The sequence below is a fragment of the Strix aluco genome, chromosome 4 (assembly GCF_031877795.1).
Source record: "Strix aluco isolate bStrAlu1 chromosome 4, bStrAlu1.hap1, whole genome shotgun sequence".
In the NCBI taxonomy this organism is placed as follows: Eukaryota; Metazoa; Chordata; class Aves; order Strigiformes; family Strigidae; genus Strix; species Strix aluco.
The window spans coordinates 66,275,627-66,296,399 of NC_133934.1; the positions used below are offsets into that span (position 1 = coordinate 66,275,627).

Here is a 20,773-nt window from a genome sequence, read left to right on the forward strand (position 1 = left end):
GACGGACTACGTCTTGAATCACTGTGCTCCAAGTGAGTGGATGGCAAGGACCCTGCGGCGGGTGTCTCCGTGGCTATGAGGGGTGATGCAGGTGAGGCAGTGTAAATCCTAACCTGCATCGGGGGCTGCTGAGGCAGCCCCCACCACCAGTCCTTTCTGAGCAGGGCAGCCAGTGCTTGCGAAGCAGGAGCCTGGCAAGGATGAGAGCCATCCCATATTGCTTGGCAGTGTCAGCACCTTCTCCAGAAACACTACTGGGAAAAGGAAAAAAAGCAGCATTAACCAGGACCTCGCTCCACATCTTATTTTCCTGACGATCATCTGTGGTCTTTACCCTATTTCACGTGTCCATTTTCACAACCTATTTACCATCAGGGATTTCCCTTCAGCACAAAACATCCCTCTAAGAAGTATTTCTTAGAGCAATGTTACAGCATCCCCCCTCCCATGGTATTAATAATCACGGCCTTCCCATGATCACTCATACATCAAACTATACAGGAATGAACTATTTATGGCTTTGTCCAATCTCCGAACTAACCAACTGAACATAATGTCGTGTTTAATCTTCATTAAAAGGGGTTGGCGCAGCGGTCCAGGGAGACGTGCCGTGCCATCTGCTGGCTGCCTGTGCTGGGTGTGCCGATATGCTGCGTTCCCTCTTGCCTTGGGCCTGCATCCCAGTGTTTCCAGGGAGTGCATCCTTAACAGCGCATTAATTTATTACTTCCCTTATTTATTACTCAGATGGAAGTTGCCAGAATTTTGCTTGTGGGCTGCCTAAAGCTTTTCAAGGGAACATGAAGCCATCTCGGATACTTACAGCTTGCCTGCAGATCTACAAAAGATCATCAGCCCTTCATTTTTGCACAAAGTGTGAAACGTGCATGAGCAGGTGCTGCGGAAATGAGATCAGTTAGTATCTCTGATGGGATTATTTTCTGCATAACATGATGCCTGTTATACAACACCATTCCTCCACAGAAAAATCACCTAAGCTGCTTTTTTTTTCCAGCATGTTACTGTTTGCCAACCTCTTCGCAAAGCCTCAGGAGCGTTGCTCAGCGTTATCAGTGGCAGCCTCCACCATGATCCCAGTGCAGAATTAATAAAAGATGTAGTTTTGGGAAGAGCTCTAGTCCCCTCTTTGGTGAGGCTGGGACCCACTAAAAGCCATGCATTTCTCACTCGGAAGAGCAAGTGGCCAACACCGTTGATTCTGCTCACAGTAAGGGAGGATGAGTAAGCACAGGTGAAGGACACCTTTATCCCCACACATCTCCCCTGAGGCCATCAGGTTACAGAGAGCATTCCTCAAATGACAGAACAAGCCTCAATTTTGCCTTGGTGACCCAGGCAATTTCATGGAGGGGATCAATTCTCAATGCTTTGTAGTCTGTTTCTGTGGAGCAATTTTTCTTTTTTTTTTATTATCCAGCCTCCAACTGCTGTTTGGCCTATAAGCAGCAGGGGGCAAACAAATGCAGGGCCATTAAAGGCAGTGGAACTTGTCATTTCACTATTTTGATCCATACATCTACCATACCAGAAATCGCCATGCATAGCTCCACATCCCATGGATCCAGGACATGTAAGGACTACAGAAAGTCTTCTTACTTCTATTCCCGTCTGTCCAGCTTAAGTCCATCGGTTTTCTACCCCTCCCTTTAACAACAAGCTTTGAAAATTCACAAAATATTCTCCAGTCAGCAACAAACAGCATGTTCCTGGCAGAAACAGGCCTAGGGTATAAAGGTTTACATCAAAACCTACGGAAGAACATTCCACTTGCAGAAAATGAGCAGAGCTTCATGTCTGAATTACAGCATCTAGCCTGTCAGAGGTTCAAGAACATACGCTCATATTTTGGCTTCCCCCAAGACTATCACACACAAAACCACCCCAAAACAAAACAAAAAAACCCTAAAACAAACCATCTAGATACACTAGTGCTTTCAGAACATGAAATAGCATTTATTGACAAGACAATTATTCCCTTTAAGTGATTTCACATGGGAAACATGGTAGTATCTTTCAGATGCTACTGGTGGGGCTCTGAAACCTGACCCAGACACAAGTGCAGGTGTTACCTGAGACAACATTTGTTAAACTTTTAAGAAAAATTAATCTGTCATTCCTCCTTTACAGCTTGAGCTGGAACTGGCCGCTCACAGCCAGCTCCCAGCAAGAACTTCAGCATGGGGTTAAATGCATTTTCCCACCAGAAGGCATGGAAGTAATCAAAACATTTGCAAAGTTTACCTTCAAACTGAAGACAATGTTACATCTTACACGTTTGTCCAGTATCAATGCTACATTAGACCTACAACAGCAGACAACAGTTAACATATTTATCATAGATGAAGTTAATGTATTTGTCACAGATAAATAGCTACGAAATCCAGAAAAGTCCTTGCTTTGCTTCTGAATTCAGGAGGGGAAATGGTATCTCAGACCACATGGGGTTTAAGTAATAGCTTTCTGCTTGATTACAAAATTTAAGAGATTTAAGAGCACCTAGAAGTAGTTAGTTCTTAAATGTATGAGCACAAGGAGTTAATCAGAAGAATTAGAGAAAATACCATAACCACATATACCTCTTTCTGCAGCTCAACACAGAAAAAGGATGGATCCGAACAAGACCGCAAAAAGGAGAAGGCAGTGGCAGCTGCACAAACCCCATTCTCAACCCAGCCTTGGGAGGTCCCCCCATCCCATCCCATCCCATCCCATCCCATCCCATCCCATCCCATCCCATCCCATCCCATCCCTTGCAGCCTCACAAAGCCAGTACTTAACAGTATGGAAAGACAGCATTGCAATAGAATAAAACACCTTAACACAAAGGCCGGGTGAGGAAAGGGCCCTGTGCTCCTTTTAGAGGTGGCACCTTCTGAAAAGCATCCTCTGAAAAAAAAAAAAAAACAATACCATCCCACCCCCGGTTTTCTTAAAGAAAAAACCCACAATATCCTTTATAAAATTTTTATTGGATTCTTTAGTGCTACTTGCAACTCTCAGAAACAGAGAAAAGTAATTATCATTGAAGCTTTCTGCTCTTCTTAACTCCCGCACGAATGCCAGACAGTTCCCCGGCATATCTGTGCAATTCCCTCCGAACTTCACGGACCTGGCCTTTGCGGCGAATCTTGGCTCGCCGAAACTTCTCCCGATGCTTGACCCTGGGGTTGCGATCGATCTTCTTCCTTCTGGGGGTGAGGCCTTTGTTCTTGATCATCTGATAGGTCACACCTCTCTTTTTATTTGTATCCTCTCCTTCCAACATCGCTTCCTCTTCAAGCATGTCTTCGTCTTCAGTTCTCTTCCTCTTGAGTTTCAGCTTCTCCTCCATCATCTTATAGTATTTTAGCGCAGCCTCTTCATCCAGGTCTGACTCATCTGACAGTTCACCAGCAGTAGCCAGGCCATTAGCAAGCACAGGAGCACGTTTTGATTTGTTTTTCTTAACATCCAGTGGGAGGAACACTGCAAACTTCTTCTCCTTACGTAATTTATCTTCCTTCTTATCATAGTAGTTTTTCAAAAGCATACGAACTTGAGAGGATAACTTTTGGTCTATAACTGCTAGGTCATTGATTATATTTCTGTAAGCAACCAGTCGTTCGATAACGGGGTGACTATGAACCGGCATCCTCTTTGACTTCAACACCAAATAGAAACTGATATTGGCACAGTAATTCAAGTAGAGATGATACTTGATCTGCAAATAGCGACTGCCCTTCCCTTGTGGGATAGTGCCGTTTTTGACCATTTGCAGCAGCGGGTGGAGTTCATCCTTGAGCTCCATCAGCTTGACTTCAAAGTCCTCAATCAGCTGCAGGAGCTCCGGGGACTCCTGCTTCAGTAGCTTTAGTTGCTCCTTCTTGGAAAGGGCCTGCAAATCCTTGTCAATCTTCTGCCCTTTGCTATCAAGGGTTTTCTGCTGCTCAGCCAGATAGCCCTGGATCACATCCAGCCCGTAATCATCTTCCCCTAAATCCTGCACCAACCGCTTCTGGATGACTTGAGCCTCCTGCTCCTCTTCCTCCTCCTCAGCATCAACGTCTTGCTGGCTACGCTTGCCCTTGGCCTGGGCATCGCTCCCATAGTCCGTGTCATAGTAGAGCTGCTTGCGTTGGCCCCAGGAGAGCTCGTGGGGAAGCTTGGTGTCCTGATGGCGTTCCTCCAAGTCGCTTTCCATGGAGAGGTCACCATCATCATCTTCAACCTCATTTCCCCCCTCCTCTTCATCTCCTCCATCCTCCTCGTCCTCCTCACCTTCTCCATCCTCCTCACTTCCTCCATCCTCCTCCTCACCTCCATCCTCTTCTGCACTGTGGTCGATGTAAAGATCCTGCCCCTGTACACCCTCCTCCTCCTCACCCTCCTCCTCCTCTTCTTCCTCACCATGTTCATCCTCCTCGGGCAGCTGCAGCCCCAACACTTCCTCCTCCTCCTCCTCCTCGCTGTCCCCGGCCTCCTCCCCGCTCTCCAGGGCCGCCATCACCGCCTGGAACTGCGCCTCATGGAAGTCCTCCACCTCGTCCGCCAGGCCCTCAGGGCCCGCCTGGCCGCCGGGTGCCACCTCCCTGCCATCCTCCTCCTCCTCGGCGGGCTCGGGCGGCGGCCGCAGGACGGTGCCGCGCCGGGTCCTCATGGCTCCGCTCCGGCCTTTCCGCCGCGCTTCCGCTTCCGGCCCTGCGCCCCTTCCGCTTCCGCTCCCCCCCCCCCCCATCCGGGGAAGAGCGGCGGGGAGGTCACCGCCGGGTGGGCAGCTGGGCCCTCCCCGCCCGCCGGGGCAAACGGCGCCGGAGACGCCGCGGGGGGATGTGTGGTGTGTGTGCTGCGCACCCTGCACACGCTTGGAAAATGCCCCCCCAAAGACACCTTTGGATATAGCTGCAAGTTCGGGTTTGATCCCTGTCGGTCAAGCTTCTAATTGATAGGTTAAATCACTCCAGCTCGGGAGCATAATTGAGTTTGCTACTACTATGAGGTTATTATGCAGACCTATAAAGAGCTGCCTGATGTGGGCAGCCGCTAAGCAAGGTGTGGGGGGGTGGTTCAGTCGTGGCAGGTATATGCAATGAATGCCACGTGGAAAGAAGAGCACCTTTCTTCCTCCTCGTGGGTTTTTCTTCATCTAAAAGCACAGATGCATCCAACTGCTGTCTCTATAGTAACCTTACGACGAGGAAAAAAAAAAGAAAAGAAAGATAGCACACCTGACGTGTCCCATTGTTCACCAAAACTTCCCATTGCTTGGTTCCCTACAATCAGATCAAACTTTCAGAGAAGTATTTGAAAAACTCGCTCGACCCATCTGAGGTACACACAGTAACCCTCCTGAGTCCTTCCCTTCACCCAATTGCATCTTTACAGGGATACAGGTGTCTCCCAGCAGGAACCAGGCCCATTCCAAGAGGCTGTGGATCAACCCTCAGCTCCTCCGTGCTCCTTGGATCAGTCCTTCTACACCAACAGACATGCCCAGGGCATTAATAAAAGAGCAGTTCTGATTTTCAGCAGGTGGGAACTCTTCATCAGGAGAGTTTTTAAGACAAGCTATTCATTCATGTTTGCATTCTCCTCCTATATTTTTGCTTGTTTGTGTCAGTTGCCTGCCACAGAGCACCCAGCCCAGCCTCCCACCTTGCCGAAAGGAAAATCACATTAATGCTGAGCTGCATAGAAGTGGTCTGTTTTTAAGAAATGCAGACAGCCATGACACAGGAGCAGAGGGAGGCACAGTAATTAGTTTAGTCTGAGCTCAGAAACCCAGAGCCTGATAAATTAAGCAGCCACATGTCCCAGCAAGAGGAGCTCTGCGTAGAAAAGTGCAGGTGCTTTTTTCTCACCGCAGAACAGGTGCAGTTTTATTTATAAATACTTCTGTCCACCTTCTTGTGGAAAAAGGCACGTCAAGCAAATACTGAAGTTAACTGAAACAGAGGGGGTGTGCACAACTTTACTCACTTTTTGGTGATTCATTTGGATTCTGGTAGATCTGATGGCAGGCAAGTCTCACTTATGAGCCTTTTTTCTGACATGCTCAGCTTCTCCACAGTCACCTCTAGGTCAAAATTTTCCATATATCTTGCACCAAACATATGTTTTGCTTCAGACTAAGACACTTTTTCGAAATCTATCCATAACAATTTTCAGATATCACCTCCACTGGATAGAGGCCTGTATAAGAAAGAGCAACAAGAGTAACTTGGTTTTGGTGAGACATGGCATTCATTTAATTTGTTAGCCACACATTGGTGGAAATTCTGACTTTATACAAGTTGGCCACTAAAATACAGTCATCTCTGCCGACCAGGCTTTGTAATCTTGCTGCTTAATCCTACCATTTTGTGTGTGAAGTCCATCCAGAGAAGTCTGCAGCCAATTTCTGCATGGTTAAAATTCCAGATAACTTTTACAAGTGTGACTTACAGAAACCTAGGCCTTCAATGTGTCCCTGACCCTGACAGTTTCCACCTAACTACCCCAACAATGTAGTGCCCTCATTTTTTTACAGTCTGCCCTTTCAAAATTCAGAGTTTTAACAAAAGACCGACTTCCACTTGGACTCATGGATTTAAATGAATTGACATGCTGTCTCTCAATCCAAGGTTAATCTCTAAGAGCAGAAAAGAAACAGCATCTACAGACATTTGAAACTCCTCCAGGACTTGCTGGAAATGTCATCCACTTCTCGTGAAGTTGGAGATGACCTCCAGTGTGAGTTAGTTCATGCAGTTATCAGGAACTGCTCAAGGCAAATCACACTGGTTTGCTTTAAGCATCAGTGGAATCACCACTACCAATATGATAATCAGTGACTGCTGCAGGTCTGTTTTAATCCACCATTTTCTTTGCTTCTGAGTGAGAAACAAGGAGAACAGAAAGCTGTAGGACAGACTGCTAGTGGATGGTGTGTTTTCTGGAGATACCCTGTGCCCTGGTACGGCTGTCCTCCACTCCTCACCCAGCGTAGCAAGGACACACAAAGACACAACTAATTTGCCTCACTTCATCCAGGCACCTGCCCAGCTTCCTACCTGGAAGATCCTAGTTCAGCATGTCCAGGGCCAACTGGAGGCACAGGACAAGTGAAAGAAGACTGAGACTACACGGCTGGTTCCCATTTCTTTTCAAATTCTCAATTATTCCTCCGCTAGACTCTGCCTCACAATGAGGTCTGGAGTCTAGTTCCCCACTCAGCCCAGAATTTAATCCTGGGGTGATGGTTTGCCAGCCCCTTGCCAAACTGCCACAGTTCTTTAATGCCTGCTTCCCCAGGTAACGTTCTGATAATTCAAAATGTCACACAGTAAAAAGGGGATAGTCCATAAAAGTAACAGTCTATAAAACAAATTGTCCTATAAAGAGCCTGCAATCAAGATAGAAATCTTCAGAGACATGCAGGTGGCTGAAGGAGACTAAAAATAGCTTTCACGCCACCATATACAGACCAAAGGGACTGTATGCAGACATGTAGATTTAGCAACTGAAATTGAGATATGCTGAGCACCAGCAGTGAGGGAAAACCACCGAAATCAACAGAATCACACAGAATAAAATTCTGCTCAGTCTCTCCCTTTGGGTTTGAAAATACTCGTGGATGCCTTTGCTTGGATTTTACCAGTACCATGTTTTTATCAGTGCAGTTTGGCAAAACAGACCAGAACCAGCCTCTTTTGTATGTGTTTTATGCTGTTGCCTGCATCCCCCCTTCTTGTCTATGTCTAAAAAAAGCTCCTATTTTTTTACAAAAAAGGTGACTGAAACAAATAGTGCTTTAGATAGACACTCCTACCATCCTGTGGTTAGCCTGGCTTATTTTCAACCTTCTGCAAAAGATGGGGCACAGGGAACATCTTGCTGCTGCTTCAGAAGAGACCCCCATGTAAAATTCTGTTGGCAATACTTTCTGGGCAGGGGGAAAGGAAAAAAACCCCAACGTTGCCCTCTTAAAGATGGAGCCCTAGTGAGAAAACAAGGTTTGTAAAGAAGAATTATGGCATAACCTGATGCCCTGCTTAGGAGCTGGGCTTGCACCAGTCATTCCTCACCACTTTCCAGGGGAAACCTTGCGTGTGAGTGCTGCTGATGCAATACAAAAGCTCATTGCATCATGCAACTGCCAGATGTTTGTGCTAGGAGAAAAAGCTCAGGAGATAGATTCTGGGGTCTTTGAACAGCTCTAGGGTTAGGGACCCAGCCAGCAAAGGCTAAAGAAAGGGAAGACAGCCTGTACGGTGACAGGCTGCCCTTCCAGGATCTGGGACGCCTGGCAGCATTGCCTAATGACTTCAGCCTCTTAAGAGCCTGGCAAGAGCAGCCTACCCCAGGTGAGCCAAGGGTGGCCCAGCCTGTGTGAAAAACCTCTACCTGGTTACAGGGCTGCTGCTCTGCTGCATAAGGAAAAGCTGGAGAACACATGGAGATTTACCATGTGCTGCTGATGTCAGTTGAGAGAAACGTACACTGCAGGTAGCAGAAATTCAGGAAACACTGATGCAATAACCCTAGCTAAGAACGGGCCTGCCAGCATCATAATTTGCCTCCCCTTTTGTCCCTTGATGTAGGGAATTGGAGGGCCTTGCTAAGATTTGGCTTCCCTTAAAAGGTGGCCTTTTCTTGCAAGATACATATATAAGCTACAGAGACAGCGCTGGTGATTGCAAGTTACATTGCAATGTTTGTTTTTAGAGTTACACAAGTGATCTCAAACCTGGGACAAAAGTATCCCAGGTCCTCTCTCTGGTACTCCCCTCCTTCAGGAAAAGTCTGCTCACCTGATACCTCAGAGAGTTTGCCTGGGACCTGACTCAGAACCTTTTATAAACCACAAATCCCCCAGAGTCCCTTTTCCATTCCAGAGGAAAGAAACTCCTTGATGCAGTAGGCAGAGCTGGAGAAAGAGTTCAGCTTTGCCACAGACCTACTGTTGCATTACCTTTTTTACCCCTCCCCTCTCTCATCTTGTCTGCTTTGTCTGCAAACTCTCTGGGGGCAGGTTGAGCCCTTAATATAGGTTTGCACAGAACCTGGTGCAAACAGGATTCTCATCTTGAAGCCTTAAGTGGTTTTGTAATATGAGTCAAGTGATATTTAAGTCTGGTTTCTCAAAACTAGGAGCCAGAGCTGTGGCCCCTTGGCTCTCTGGACACTTTCTTACCTTACACTCCTCATCCCCAGGTGGGAGAGTGCCACTGGCCCCGATGGCAAGATGTCCCCTAAGGACCAGGGTGGTTTTGCACTCCCTTGCACTCAGCAGCTTCCTTGCTTGTTGGTGATGAACAGAGTAAAAATGCACAGTAATAGTGCAACCCCCTGCCCCCCTTCCCCTCTGAAAGCCAGAGGTCTCTGTGCATTAAACATGCCTGGTTTCAGTCCCCAGCCACATTTTCCACACTGTCAGTGCTAGCTGGCTGGGCTGTTTATTTTAGGAAACGTAGCGGTATCATTTGCACACGCCCTTATAGGCAGACACAGGCTCTCCACTCGTGTTCTTCAAAAGAAGGGAAGGCAGGATGAAGAGCTCTTTGTTGCTGTGCGTGGCCTTGGCCGTCTCCTTGGCGTTCGTCCTTGTGACAGGTAGGTGAGAAATGGAAGGCGTGGAAAACTGTACTTCAGATATCCATGACGGGCTTTGTGTAATTGGCCATTAATTCCTCGAACGGTCAAAAATCAAACCTCAAAGCCTGCTCCAGCAGTCATGCTTCAGTGGTGCTTGGACACCTCAGTGTCTGTCTGCACCAGAGAGCTGTGTGTTGTTAAGTGCTGCCTTGAGGCTAAAAAAGTGATGACTAGCTGCAAATTTAAGACTTTATGATTAGCCATTTTTGATTGGGTTTCTGAAACAACAAACCGCAGACATGCATGCTTGCTTTTCTGCAGTGCTAGGAAGCTTGCAAGACTCTTGCCTGCTAGATTTAAAGACTTCTAAATCTTCCTGGTAATCCTGTCATATGGCTACAGCCAGCTTATTTCTGATTAAGCTGTAGTTTTTTGTGTAACTCCGTTGAATTTCTTGGAGAGCCCTGATTTAGACTGCGATCAGACTGTGATCCCAGCACACTCCTCAGTGTGGTTCACAGGTAATAGATACTGACTCTGCTAATGCCAGATCTCTATACAACAGTCTAAAGTCATCCTCATCCACATGGTGGATCTGGTTCACAGGATTAAATCAGTGCTCCAACCAACAGCATGGACAAATGTTGAGCAATACTGTGTCAGTTCAACACAGCCCAGTCTGTTTTTCCTCATTCATATGCATGGCTTAAGATATATATATACACACACATAAGCACCTTAAAGGAGAAGTCAAATTAGAGTTACATGCAGCTACAGTAGTGTTGTTTGTACTACTTATGTTGAATTGAACGTATTTTTGGGCTAACTGGGTTTCTTCCTACTTTAATAAAGTAGCTGCTTGGACCCACAGCAGAGTTTAAACTAGTATTATTGGAATGTCTTTGCTTCTTCACTATGCTGCAGCTGAATTCTGTTGGACTTCACAACATATTACAGGACAACCCAGTATTGGAAGAGGAGAAATTTTGTCAAAAAATATCTGCCTGAGGGAGGGAGAAAGGGAACACCATATTGCACTAAATCATGCACCAGAAAATCCAACATGCAGACGTTTAGAACAGCATTGGGAAATTTTGTATTTAACTACCTTCTCCCCAAAGGGACTTCACTGAGTGATACATGGAAGTATTACTGAAAACTATCTTTTCTGGAGCTTTGTAATTTTACTTAAAAAAAGATATATGGAGTACCTGTAACTTTTATGGTAACTGAAATCAAGAGTATTACACAAGGAATTAAATCAGGACAATATTTTTAGAGTACAGTAAAAAAACCCCTGAATACTCATAAAAGAGTATGTTAATATAATTTTAGAAGATGAAATAAAGCCTGTTCCCAAAGATTTTGGGACAACTCCCAAAGCCTATAGGATCTGACTTGAATATTGGCTTTGGATTAAAGGTTTCCAAAGAATTGCACACAACTGTACATAGAATACAGTGACAGACATGAGAGGAAGGTCTATTGGAAAGACAAGAAGCTAGAGACTTTCTGTAAGACCAAAGAAAGGCCAAGGCTCAAGGAGGTAGAAGCTAAAAAGGCTTTTGTAATAAGCTTCTGCTTCAGAGGGAAACGTTCATGTTGAGTGATGAGTTGGCAGAGAGGAAGCATGCAGAGCAACAGAGATTGGAATAAAGGGTACAAAGAGACAAGCACCCTTAAACTCCATATAATGACCATCTCTGTGTGTCAGATATGATTATGTATTTCTACCATGGCAGGGCATGCTGCGGTCAGAAGTATGACTGGACTTACACTCTATGTGCACATTTTGCAGTGGTATTTGTACAGCTGGTCAGCTGCACTGGATGCTATACAGAGAAATGCTAAAAGCCAGCCCTTGCTCTAAAGGGCTCAATGAGCACATGCTATAGTGGGACATGCTGTAGAGGGATAAAGAAAACCATGAGAGCAATAGAAAGGGCAACATCTCCTACATGTCTGTAGTGGCTTGCTTTACTGCCCAAAGCAAGGCAGCAAAGTAAATTCCTTCCTGATCGAGAAACTCCACAGTGAATCTTCTTCAGAAGGTACTCTGCTACTAATTGTCACAGAAAGAGCATTTGTAGCCAACAAGTGAATTGTAGGGTCACTCTGAGGCATCATTTACACAGTTTTGATGCCTTTTTCCACAGTTAGGGGGCCTGCAAGGGTCTCAGAAAATAACCCAGTGGAATGGAAGCAGATGAGACCAGCATATTGTAGGGGCAAGAAGGAAGCTCTAAGAAGCCCTAGGTAGAAAACCTGGAATGCTGTTTGCATTACATTGTATGGACTAGATACCTAGGGGTTCTGCCAATCAGTACTGCAGAGGACCTGTGCCCGTTTGGTCTTGCTGACAGCTTCATGGGACAGTTAAGTTGCTGTCAATAGCGACCAACAATCAGAAAACTTACAGTCCAGCTTGGAGTCCATGTGCTGCTCTTGGATCCCAGCTTTGCTGTTGCTCCCACAGGCTTTGAACACTATCCTTTTCACCCTATAGCAACAGGGTCTGTTGCTCATAAAACCCAGCATGGTTTGGACATGGAGATTAACAAAAAAACCAGACATGAGCTGATGCAATGTGTGTGTCTGCTTCCTTACTGATCCATACTTTGATAATTCAAAGAAATTCAGCTATTAGGACCAAAGCTTTTAAGTCAGAGTGACTCTGAAATCCTCTACAGATGTGATGAACACGGACATTTTCAGCCCATTTCTTCTTTCTCTCCATGGTTAAACCAAAGGACAACCTAGAGTAGGTGAGTCCCCAGAACTGAGGTCTGTCTGAGACCAATATAAACTATCCCCATCTTACAAAAATCACTGGGTTTGGTATTTCTAAGCAGGCTGAAGGTGCTGTAGGAAGAGTGATGCTGCAGAGTGACAGCTGTGAATTGATTTTAGCAGCATTTACAAATACAGAGGGATGTAAAAACAACCACTTAAGGAGGGTATGGCTGTGTGTGCATATAAAAGCAAGGCTGGCTTGTTATGGGTGGAGAGACAAAAGGCTCTGAGTTGAGGAAAACCAAGTAACAAAGAACAAGATATTTCAAATCCACCTACTTGCACAGCAAGAAGACATTGCATGCCACCAGGAACAAAAAGGGATGTTTTACCCTGTTTTGACTGAGCTTCATGTTGAATAGTGTGCTAAAAGTGCAGGAGACATACCCAAGCTGGTTATTCTCTATTTGAGGAAGAAAATCAGGATTGGAATTTTCCCTGCAAACCACAAGCATCCTAAGGACCACTTGCCTGTCGCTGCCAGGTCAGCGGGCTGCCTTCTTGCTGCGTCCTGTAGTGCTTTTTGGCATCTGTTCCCTCAGGGACCTGAAGGACAACACACCACCCAAGGAAAACTGGCACATCTGCCACATTGGCAAGGTCAGAGACATTTATTTAGAGGCCAGATCCAAAGTAGGGTTTGGACTGCTAGAATAGTCCTGGTACGTGATAGAGGAACTGGGTAACCTCCTCTGTTAGGCTTGAAAGGGAACTTTCTTCCCATTTCATGAGAAGCCCCTGCATGCTTGCCTCTCACCAGCCACACAGTGTCCAGGTTCATTGTTTTCTCCTTCCCCATCCCATCACCTCCACATACAGAAGCATACTGTAGCCTGAGCAGGGAAGACAGCTGAAGTCATCTTTGCGGAGAGGCTCATTTGTAGCTTTTCCAACCTGGACCTTAATCAATCCAGATGCCATAATGGTGCATTTCTGGCATTCTCATCACTTGGTTTCCTGCTAGAGCAGATTTCACAGTTTTTCTTCTTGACCTGGGATTGCATATGCTGTGCTTGCAGGTTATCCACAGGACTCTGAGGACAACGAGTACGTGCTGGTCAATAACAAGTGTCAGTGCGTAACAGTGACCTCAAAGTTTGTCCCCTCCAAAGAAAATCCTGATGAAGAAATCCTGGAGAGAAACATACGCATCCTGTAAGTGGCAGACAACTATTACACTGAGTTCCCTTTTCTTTGCATTGTTTCCCATGTCCTGGGATTGATGAATTGAACTGTTTTTCCCATGGGCTGCTTTCTATGGTATCCTGGAATATTTCCTTTTGCTTAATGTTTTTCTAGCTCACATATCTGGTGTTTGTCCCTTCAGATACAAAAAGCATCTCCATGTTTTAAGTGGTCCAGTAGTAACTTTACAAAATAGGCTGGGAAGGTAGAGTGTAACAATTCTGCAGTTGAACTAATCTGAAACTAAATTGGGCCCATGACACTGTATTTACTTACCGATCTGACAGCAAGCCTGCTATTTTATAGGCTGGGAAAACTAGTTAATGCCCAAACTACCAGAAAAGGTTAATCCTATGAGGCAGATCTCAGTTCAAGAGTAGGATTTTGTCCTCTTTATTCAGACAAACCTTACAGAAGTGTATGTGTCGCTTGGAAACATGGACCAAGTTCAGGCTTAGAGCTGCAGGAGTTCTGGCAGAGCTCACAACAGGAAAAACACTAATTAAACATCTCTATGTCCTGCAAGTCTCAGGCATCTGCCAGCTCAGAGTTTAAAAGAAAAAAAATCAGCACTGTCACCTTGAAAGTGGCACCTTCAAAAATTGCTGCAGTTCCCTCAGGGAGAGTTGTTGCCTTTGAAGGCACAGAAGGGCAAAGATCTGCCATTCCTGGGCTTTTTGCTATGGAGAAGGGTCCAAATGGAAATAACCAGAAGAACAAGATGAGCGTTGAGAATTTTTCACAGCAGAGTAGCCCCCTGTTTAATAAGCAGTTTTCATGATAGCTATTCTCCTCCTTCCTTTGCAGAGTCCCCCTCAAGGCTCGAGAGAACATCTCTGACCCCTTGTCCCCACTCAGAACCACTTTTGTCTACCGCATGACTGAACTGTAAGTAATTTTATTTACTAAGTTCATTTCCTAAAACTTAACCTCTTCTGTAATATTGCCCACACCAGCACAAAAACATGCTTCAAGGTGAGTAGACAAGGTGAGGCAGGGTCACAGAGGAAAGTTTTCCCCACGGAGCCTAGCTTTCATACTCTGTTGCAAGCCAAGAAATTATCTCCATGATTAATTCACATAAAAAGGTCTCACATCTACAGGGAATGTTTCATTCTGACCCCTGTTCATCTCAAATGTCTTAAATATCAACCCATTGCCTGTTTAACCCTTCCTTTTAGGGACCAGTCTTGCCAATAGCAGTTTGACAACACTAAAAGCATCTGGCCGGGAGTTCCTATGTAAAACCTAGAAAGACCACAGTACTCTCCTAGCTACATCTGCAGATCAACAAGGAAGAGTTGAGTTTCACCAGGGGCATCTTTTCATCACAACTCTTAACACTTGTTCTATTCTCCATCTCTTCCAGCTGCAAGAAATGTGATCCCATAGAAATTGAGCTGGGTGGTGAGATATACCAGGCCCAGCAGAGCACCTCCTGCAATGAACATGAAACCTGCTATACCTACAACAGGGACAAGTGCTACACCACAACCTTCCCATTCTACTACCATGGGGAGTTGAAAGAGGTTCCAGCAGCTCTGACGCCGACATCCTGCTACGCCGATTAGCTCAATCCACTGTGGTACTAATGCCTTCTTGCACTCAGTGTTCCTATCAAAAATACATGTAGAGCACCATAGTACCTGGACAACAGTGTCCAAAATATCAGTTCCCAGAGTAATGCCAACTTGCCTCTTCATATTTTTAATATCAGAATAATGCCATCTCCCAAGAGCAGCTACTGGTTGTCATACACTCTCTTCTTATATCCCCAGCACATATCTGCAATGCCATTATTATACAGCTCAGACATTATCACCATGTAGACCAGGTCCTCAGCAGATGTAAATCACTAATTCCCTTGAAGTCAAAGGAACTACACTGATTTAACAACACTGGGGAATCTGTCTTTTTGACAGTCTTCCATCAGTCTTTGTCTGAGCAAGGCTGCCACAGACATCAGCAGGAATGTCTGTGCACTTCCCTCCCTGAGCAATCTAAAGCAAGCATCCACACAACTGTTATACAAGACTCTTTGATTACATGAGCAGAATTTGTGCCATTATTAGAAGTACAATCATATTTGAGAGAAAAGATGAGGGATGAGACTGAGAATTTAGATTTCAAAGTTACATTACAATTGGGCATTCTAGACCCTTGTAGCACTTTGACAACTGCAAGCTTCTAGTTTTCACGTACATTTAGAGAAGATAAAAATGCTGCTACCCTGAAGTGTTTTGCAAAGTTGCCAGGTCCTCAGCTGTGCCAGGAGCAGTAAACTCTTCCAGGACATGTTAAGTATTTCACTTTCCATGCTTATTTACTGATATTGTTGCCTTCTTCCACTCCTGCTCCCAGTTCAATTGATGAAAAAAATCTTGTTGGCTCAAACTTCTTTTCTTGTTCCTCATTTTGCATTTCAAGCTTCAAGAAATTCTATGAAGGTGACTCAATTGCTAGAGCAGGACCCTAGTTAGGGATTCATTCCTTCTTTCGCACCAGCAGTCTTTTTATTCATCCAGCAAACCCTCACCAAATAAAGGAAATTATTCTGTATTGCACCTTACATTTAAATGCGTTACACTCAGTATTGCCCATAGAAACATCATGTATATGAGCGCATAAGGTGCCCAGCATTACATTTGGGATGGCTGATGTTTCTCACTGTTGTCAGAAGTTGATTGTAAAGCCTTAGGTTGTTCTGAAAAGTCCTTATCTGGCTTCACACATAATTGGAATAATAAAACAGCAAAAACCTTATTCCCGTAATTGTAGCTTTGTTAGTGAAACATTAAATAAACATTTTTCTGCAGCAGACTGTGTGTTATATTCCAGTTCAAGAACAACTCATAAGAAAAAGCTAAGTCTATAATCATAGCATTTCCTCCTTCACAATGAAGTAAGAAGCTCTCCCTAAATAACTGCTTATAATTGCTGACAGGCAAAGCTTCCTGAAATACTGGGATAGAAATATTATGATGCACTTAAAGAAACTAGGACAGATTGAGGCTGAACTGGTTTATGATTTTTAGGATCAGCTCTGCATCACTGAACTGCTTCAAGGCCCTGTGAGTCAGTGCAGGATTGGAGTTTAAAAATCCAAACATCACCTAAATCACTCTTGAAATTGCAATCTGCAGATCACACTTTTACCTCACCACTGAAAAGAGTGCCTTTAAGACAGCTATGTTGGGAGCTAGTCATTCATAGGCAAGCTGTCTGTCCTAAAGAAAAAACAGTCTTGTGGGGGCCAAATTTTGAATAACAAGAGAGTAAAGAGGACTGAGACATAAATTATTCTAATGTTACATCAGAGTTACAGAAAATGAACTCAGGAAAATATCAATTTTTTTCCCTCTTTCATGCAAAAAGACAGCCAATTCAAAGAAATGCAAAATGCCAAGGGAGGCAGAGACTCCTGCCACATACTGACATGGCTATAAGTATTTCAGTGGTCAGGTACTAAGCTCACTGAAATCTGTCTCAGACATTTTCATCTTCAAAGTCCTGGTGTTCACCAGCCTAGGAGTGCTGTGATGTTAGAAGTTTGTAGGTCATGGTGAGGCTGCATTTTATCTCCCAACAAAGCTCTTCAGGTTACAGCCACAGGAATTTGTCAGTCCTTTGGGCTTCTACACTGGAACCATGTACCTAAACATGAAGTTTCCACACTTGTTTGTACATCCTGTTGTAGACACAATGGAAGATTGACAGGAACAGGACTGGAAATCACCCTGCAGCACATCTGTGAAGTCCAGCAATGCCAGCACAACAGACTACTCATGAAAGCCATTCAGGGAAAAGGAGATCAAAGCACTCTGTCTTCCCAGCAGCTGTGAACAAGTACTTGCTTAGATGATCTTGGGCAGAGCAAACAGCTACTGGGAAACAAGAAAAAAAGTGTTCAGCAAACTCCCCATGTATTATTCAGCTTTATAATAAAGCAGGATTCATTCCCCCCATCTTTTCCAAGAGGGAAAATCCTACACTGACAGCCCTGCCCACCCCTTGGTACTGAATTGTGTTAGCCAGGTTTTGAATAACTCAAAGCAACAAAGAAAGTTAAATCAGGCCCTGAATCCTTACCTGAAAGACCAGGAGAGTACAATAGGAGCAAGTGAGGTCTGCTTATCCCTGAGAGCATACTGGGGAGGGTCTGGGACCTTCTAGCAAGGTGAAGAGGTACTGATGGATGAGAGGAATTCCCCTTGCTGGGGGTTGTCTTGGATATGCCAACAAACCCATGTCCCACTTTGAAAGATCATGTTTCTCAGATTGTGCAGCCACTACTTCAAAGTGGGATTTTTTGGTGAGCCCTGATGTTGGGGGTAAGAATGCCTCCCTTGGTGTGAACTCCTGTTTCATTCTCTAAATGACTGTGGTGGGACAAGGCTTCCCACTTGGGCTTGCAATACTTCCCTACAAGCTACATCTTTTTCTTCACAGGTCAGGTTTGTTCTTTAGCTGCATTTAATGTTTCTTGAACAGTTCATCTTAGAAATGTGTTCCTGCAAGTGTGAGATTAAAGGAATTTAGCTTAAATGCACTAAGATGAACTATTCAATTTTAAACTATTTTAAATCCTCACAGACTACTTCTAGACTTAATTCTTCCCAGGTCTGTCCTCCTTGCCTAAATACTGTTCTGTTGCTTATGCAATGTTGAGTTAGAGGGATTTCTTGCTAGTTTTTTTAGAAGTCCTTTTTAAACCATGGAAATTTATCCTCATAATCCTGTTTCCAGTTTAACAAAAAAGTTTAATTAACAGCAGAAACTACAGCACAAAGCCAAGCAAAACAAATCCTTGAGCTCAAAGACATTGTTTTACCGTAGGGAATTCAGGAAAGAAAGCAGCTTATGACCATAACCAACCAGTCAAAGCTGCAGTTTAACTCACATAGCCAAAAGGCTGTGAGACAGCCCAGTTCCTGTGCTGTGAAGGCTTCAGCCATCTTTATTAAGACTTTTTGGTGTAGTAATATATAACAGGCTATGATTTTTAGTGGCCTCACTATATTAAGTCTGATTTTGTCAACACAACATTTGTCTATGGTGGGATCTTTCTGCAGAAGGGTACTACTCTGTACACTCTCAGGTAGGTTTAATTTTTTCAGTATGTATAGAGATTGCAACCAGTTATGCCTTAGAGAATTCAGAGAGCACTTAGTTATATGCTGTAAACCAGTAAGCACAATGTGGATACTTAAAAAACATTAAATTGTTTGCAGACCAGGATCTTTGACTAAGCCGGCCTGTTACCGCACAAGATGTCATCGATGCCTTCTACACAAGCCCAAGCACTGCTAAGCTAGCCAAGTGGTTTGTGCCTGGAATTTGGTAGTCCAGATCCAACCTTCAAACTATCTGGCCATTTCAGAAGTAACTCAAAACTATCTTTAAGTTTATTCTAATGTAAGAATATTCTTTTAGGAGCAGCTCAGCTACTAGCTTCTATTCATTTTAAGAGAGTTTAGAAATCTGTATTAATTCATGGTCATGAAAGAACCTTCTCTTATTTTGTCATATCTCTTTAGACACTTTCTCGCAAGCTTTGGATGTCTCCTCTAGAGCTCTACTATCATTTCCCCCCGCCAGCATTTTCAGAAGGAACTGAAACAAAAGATTAAACATAAGCATGATTAACAGCCTCAAATGACGCTTAGAGAGCGACTGAAGAAAAAATGCAAAATATGTAAAGAGGAAGGGTCAAAAGTCCAGTGCACATATTGCTCAGCTGCAGCTGTTGCTTATGATATGAGATCAAACTCAGTGAAGTCCCATCTTGGGCATCTGGAGGTTGAAATCTGTTTTGCACCTGTAGTTAAGATGTAGCACTGGCTTCTGCACATGCTAATGGCATGTAAGAATGTCAGCCACACGAGCTGCAAAGCTATACAAGTCCTGAGTGTACATCAAAATACCTGTTCACTTGCTCCCAGGATGGCACTTTGTACAGGTCCTTCATGCTAAGCCTGAACAGGGGGATGCCAGCACTGCTTTCAAGACCGCTTGTGCAACTGAGCCACAACTGCATTCTGAAGCCCCATCTGCAATTACACCAGTTCCTCCCCTCCAAAAGCTCCAACACATAGAAGAGAGAAGAACTAGAGGTCCCTGATCTAGGCCCAGGACCTTGGGACAGCACAGTAATAGCCACAAGCACATCACCATGGGGACACAGGCAACACCCTCAGCAGATTCTCACCCAAGGCTTTCTATAGCCCTTTCTTTTCAGGAATTCCTTAAAGGCCTGTGTGCTGTGAAGCTGCGTGACTTCCATGTCCTGAATTAATTTCCACTGTAGATTGAAGTAAAACAGTCAAATTTCATTTTTATGTAAAGGTTCCACTTGCCTAAAGAAACCATGCAGTGTATATCTGTCCAGCTCTCATGAAAACTTATCAACCAATAAATATGTTACCTGCTAACAGCTCTAACTAGCTCAGATTCCATTTTTTCTTTTCAAAGAAATGAGGTTGTTTTGTGAACGTGAAGTCATTTTTAACAGATTATAACCTATGATCCTGTGATCTGATGGCCTGTGCTACACAGAGTTATTTCCCCCAACATCTTTGGTAAGGAAGACAGGACAAGTTTTTTTTCATTATCTGAGTAAGCACACCTACTCTCAATCTGCACTCTATTCCCAGGAGGAGCTGGACAAAATGAGGTGGATTATCATTCAACTGTAAACTTGGCCTTTATTTTTAGGCAGCATTAACAAAACCAAAACCTTTGCCTTTGTGTTCTTCTGAGCTCAGCTGTTGCCAGGCAAATCCCTCCTGCAAAACTCCTCCTTAGTCTTACCGGCAACGTTTCTTCATAAACAGGAGTGACTCTTGTCATTCAGCTCACCAGTCCGTTGCCTGTGGCATGATTTTAGTCACCTTCAACTCCTCGGTTTTATATTTGGAAGGACTGCCCTCTAGAGCATGAACAACATCTTCCCGTTTTACTGTGTAGTAAGCATGATGATGGAGTAGTTTTTTTATAAAGAGGAAAGTAAACCTACATCTAAGTAAACCCAGCAGTTGAAGAAGAACCTGCCTGCTCTTCGAACTCCTCCTAATAACACCTTGTACCACAGCTGAATCCAGCACCTCTGTCAAGATAGTTATTGCAGGAAAATAAAACCAGGATAAAAACATAAAACGTTGAGGTGCCAATTGCATGTGAATGAATTTTATCCACATATGATACAAAAAGCATTAAAGGAACT

The 20,773-nt window shown here is 44.3% G+C and overlaps 2 protein-coding genes across 2 annotated transcripts; one reads left to right on the forward strand and one right to left on the reverse strand.

Moving 5' to 3' along the window:
• Positions 1-2,971: 2,971 nt before the first annotated feature.
• Positions 2,972-4,688, reverse strand: UTP3 (UTP3 small subunit processome component). The gene has a single exon (XM_074823399.1). It carries the CDS (start codon positions 4,655-4,657, stop codon positions 3,041-3,043), a length of 1,617 nt encoding a protein of 538 aa, XP_074679500.1. The 5' UTR covers positions 4,658-4,688; the 3' UTR covers positions 2,972-3,040.
• Positions 4,689-9,424: 4,736 nt separating this feature from the next.
• On the forward strand, positions 9,425-16,369 carry JCHAIN (joining chain of multimeric IgA and IgM). The gene is made up of 4 exons (XM_074823400.1): positions 9,425-9,591; positions 13,386-13,521; positions 14,359-14,439; positions 14,921-16,369. The coding sequence occupies exons 1-4, from the start codon at positions 9,528-9,530 to the stop codon at positions 15,120-15,122; spliced, it is 483 nt and encodes a 160-aa protein (XP_074679501.1). The 5' UTR covers positions 9,425-9,527; the 3' UTR covers positions 15,123-16,369.
• Positions 16,370-20,773: the final 4,404 nt, after the last annotated feature.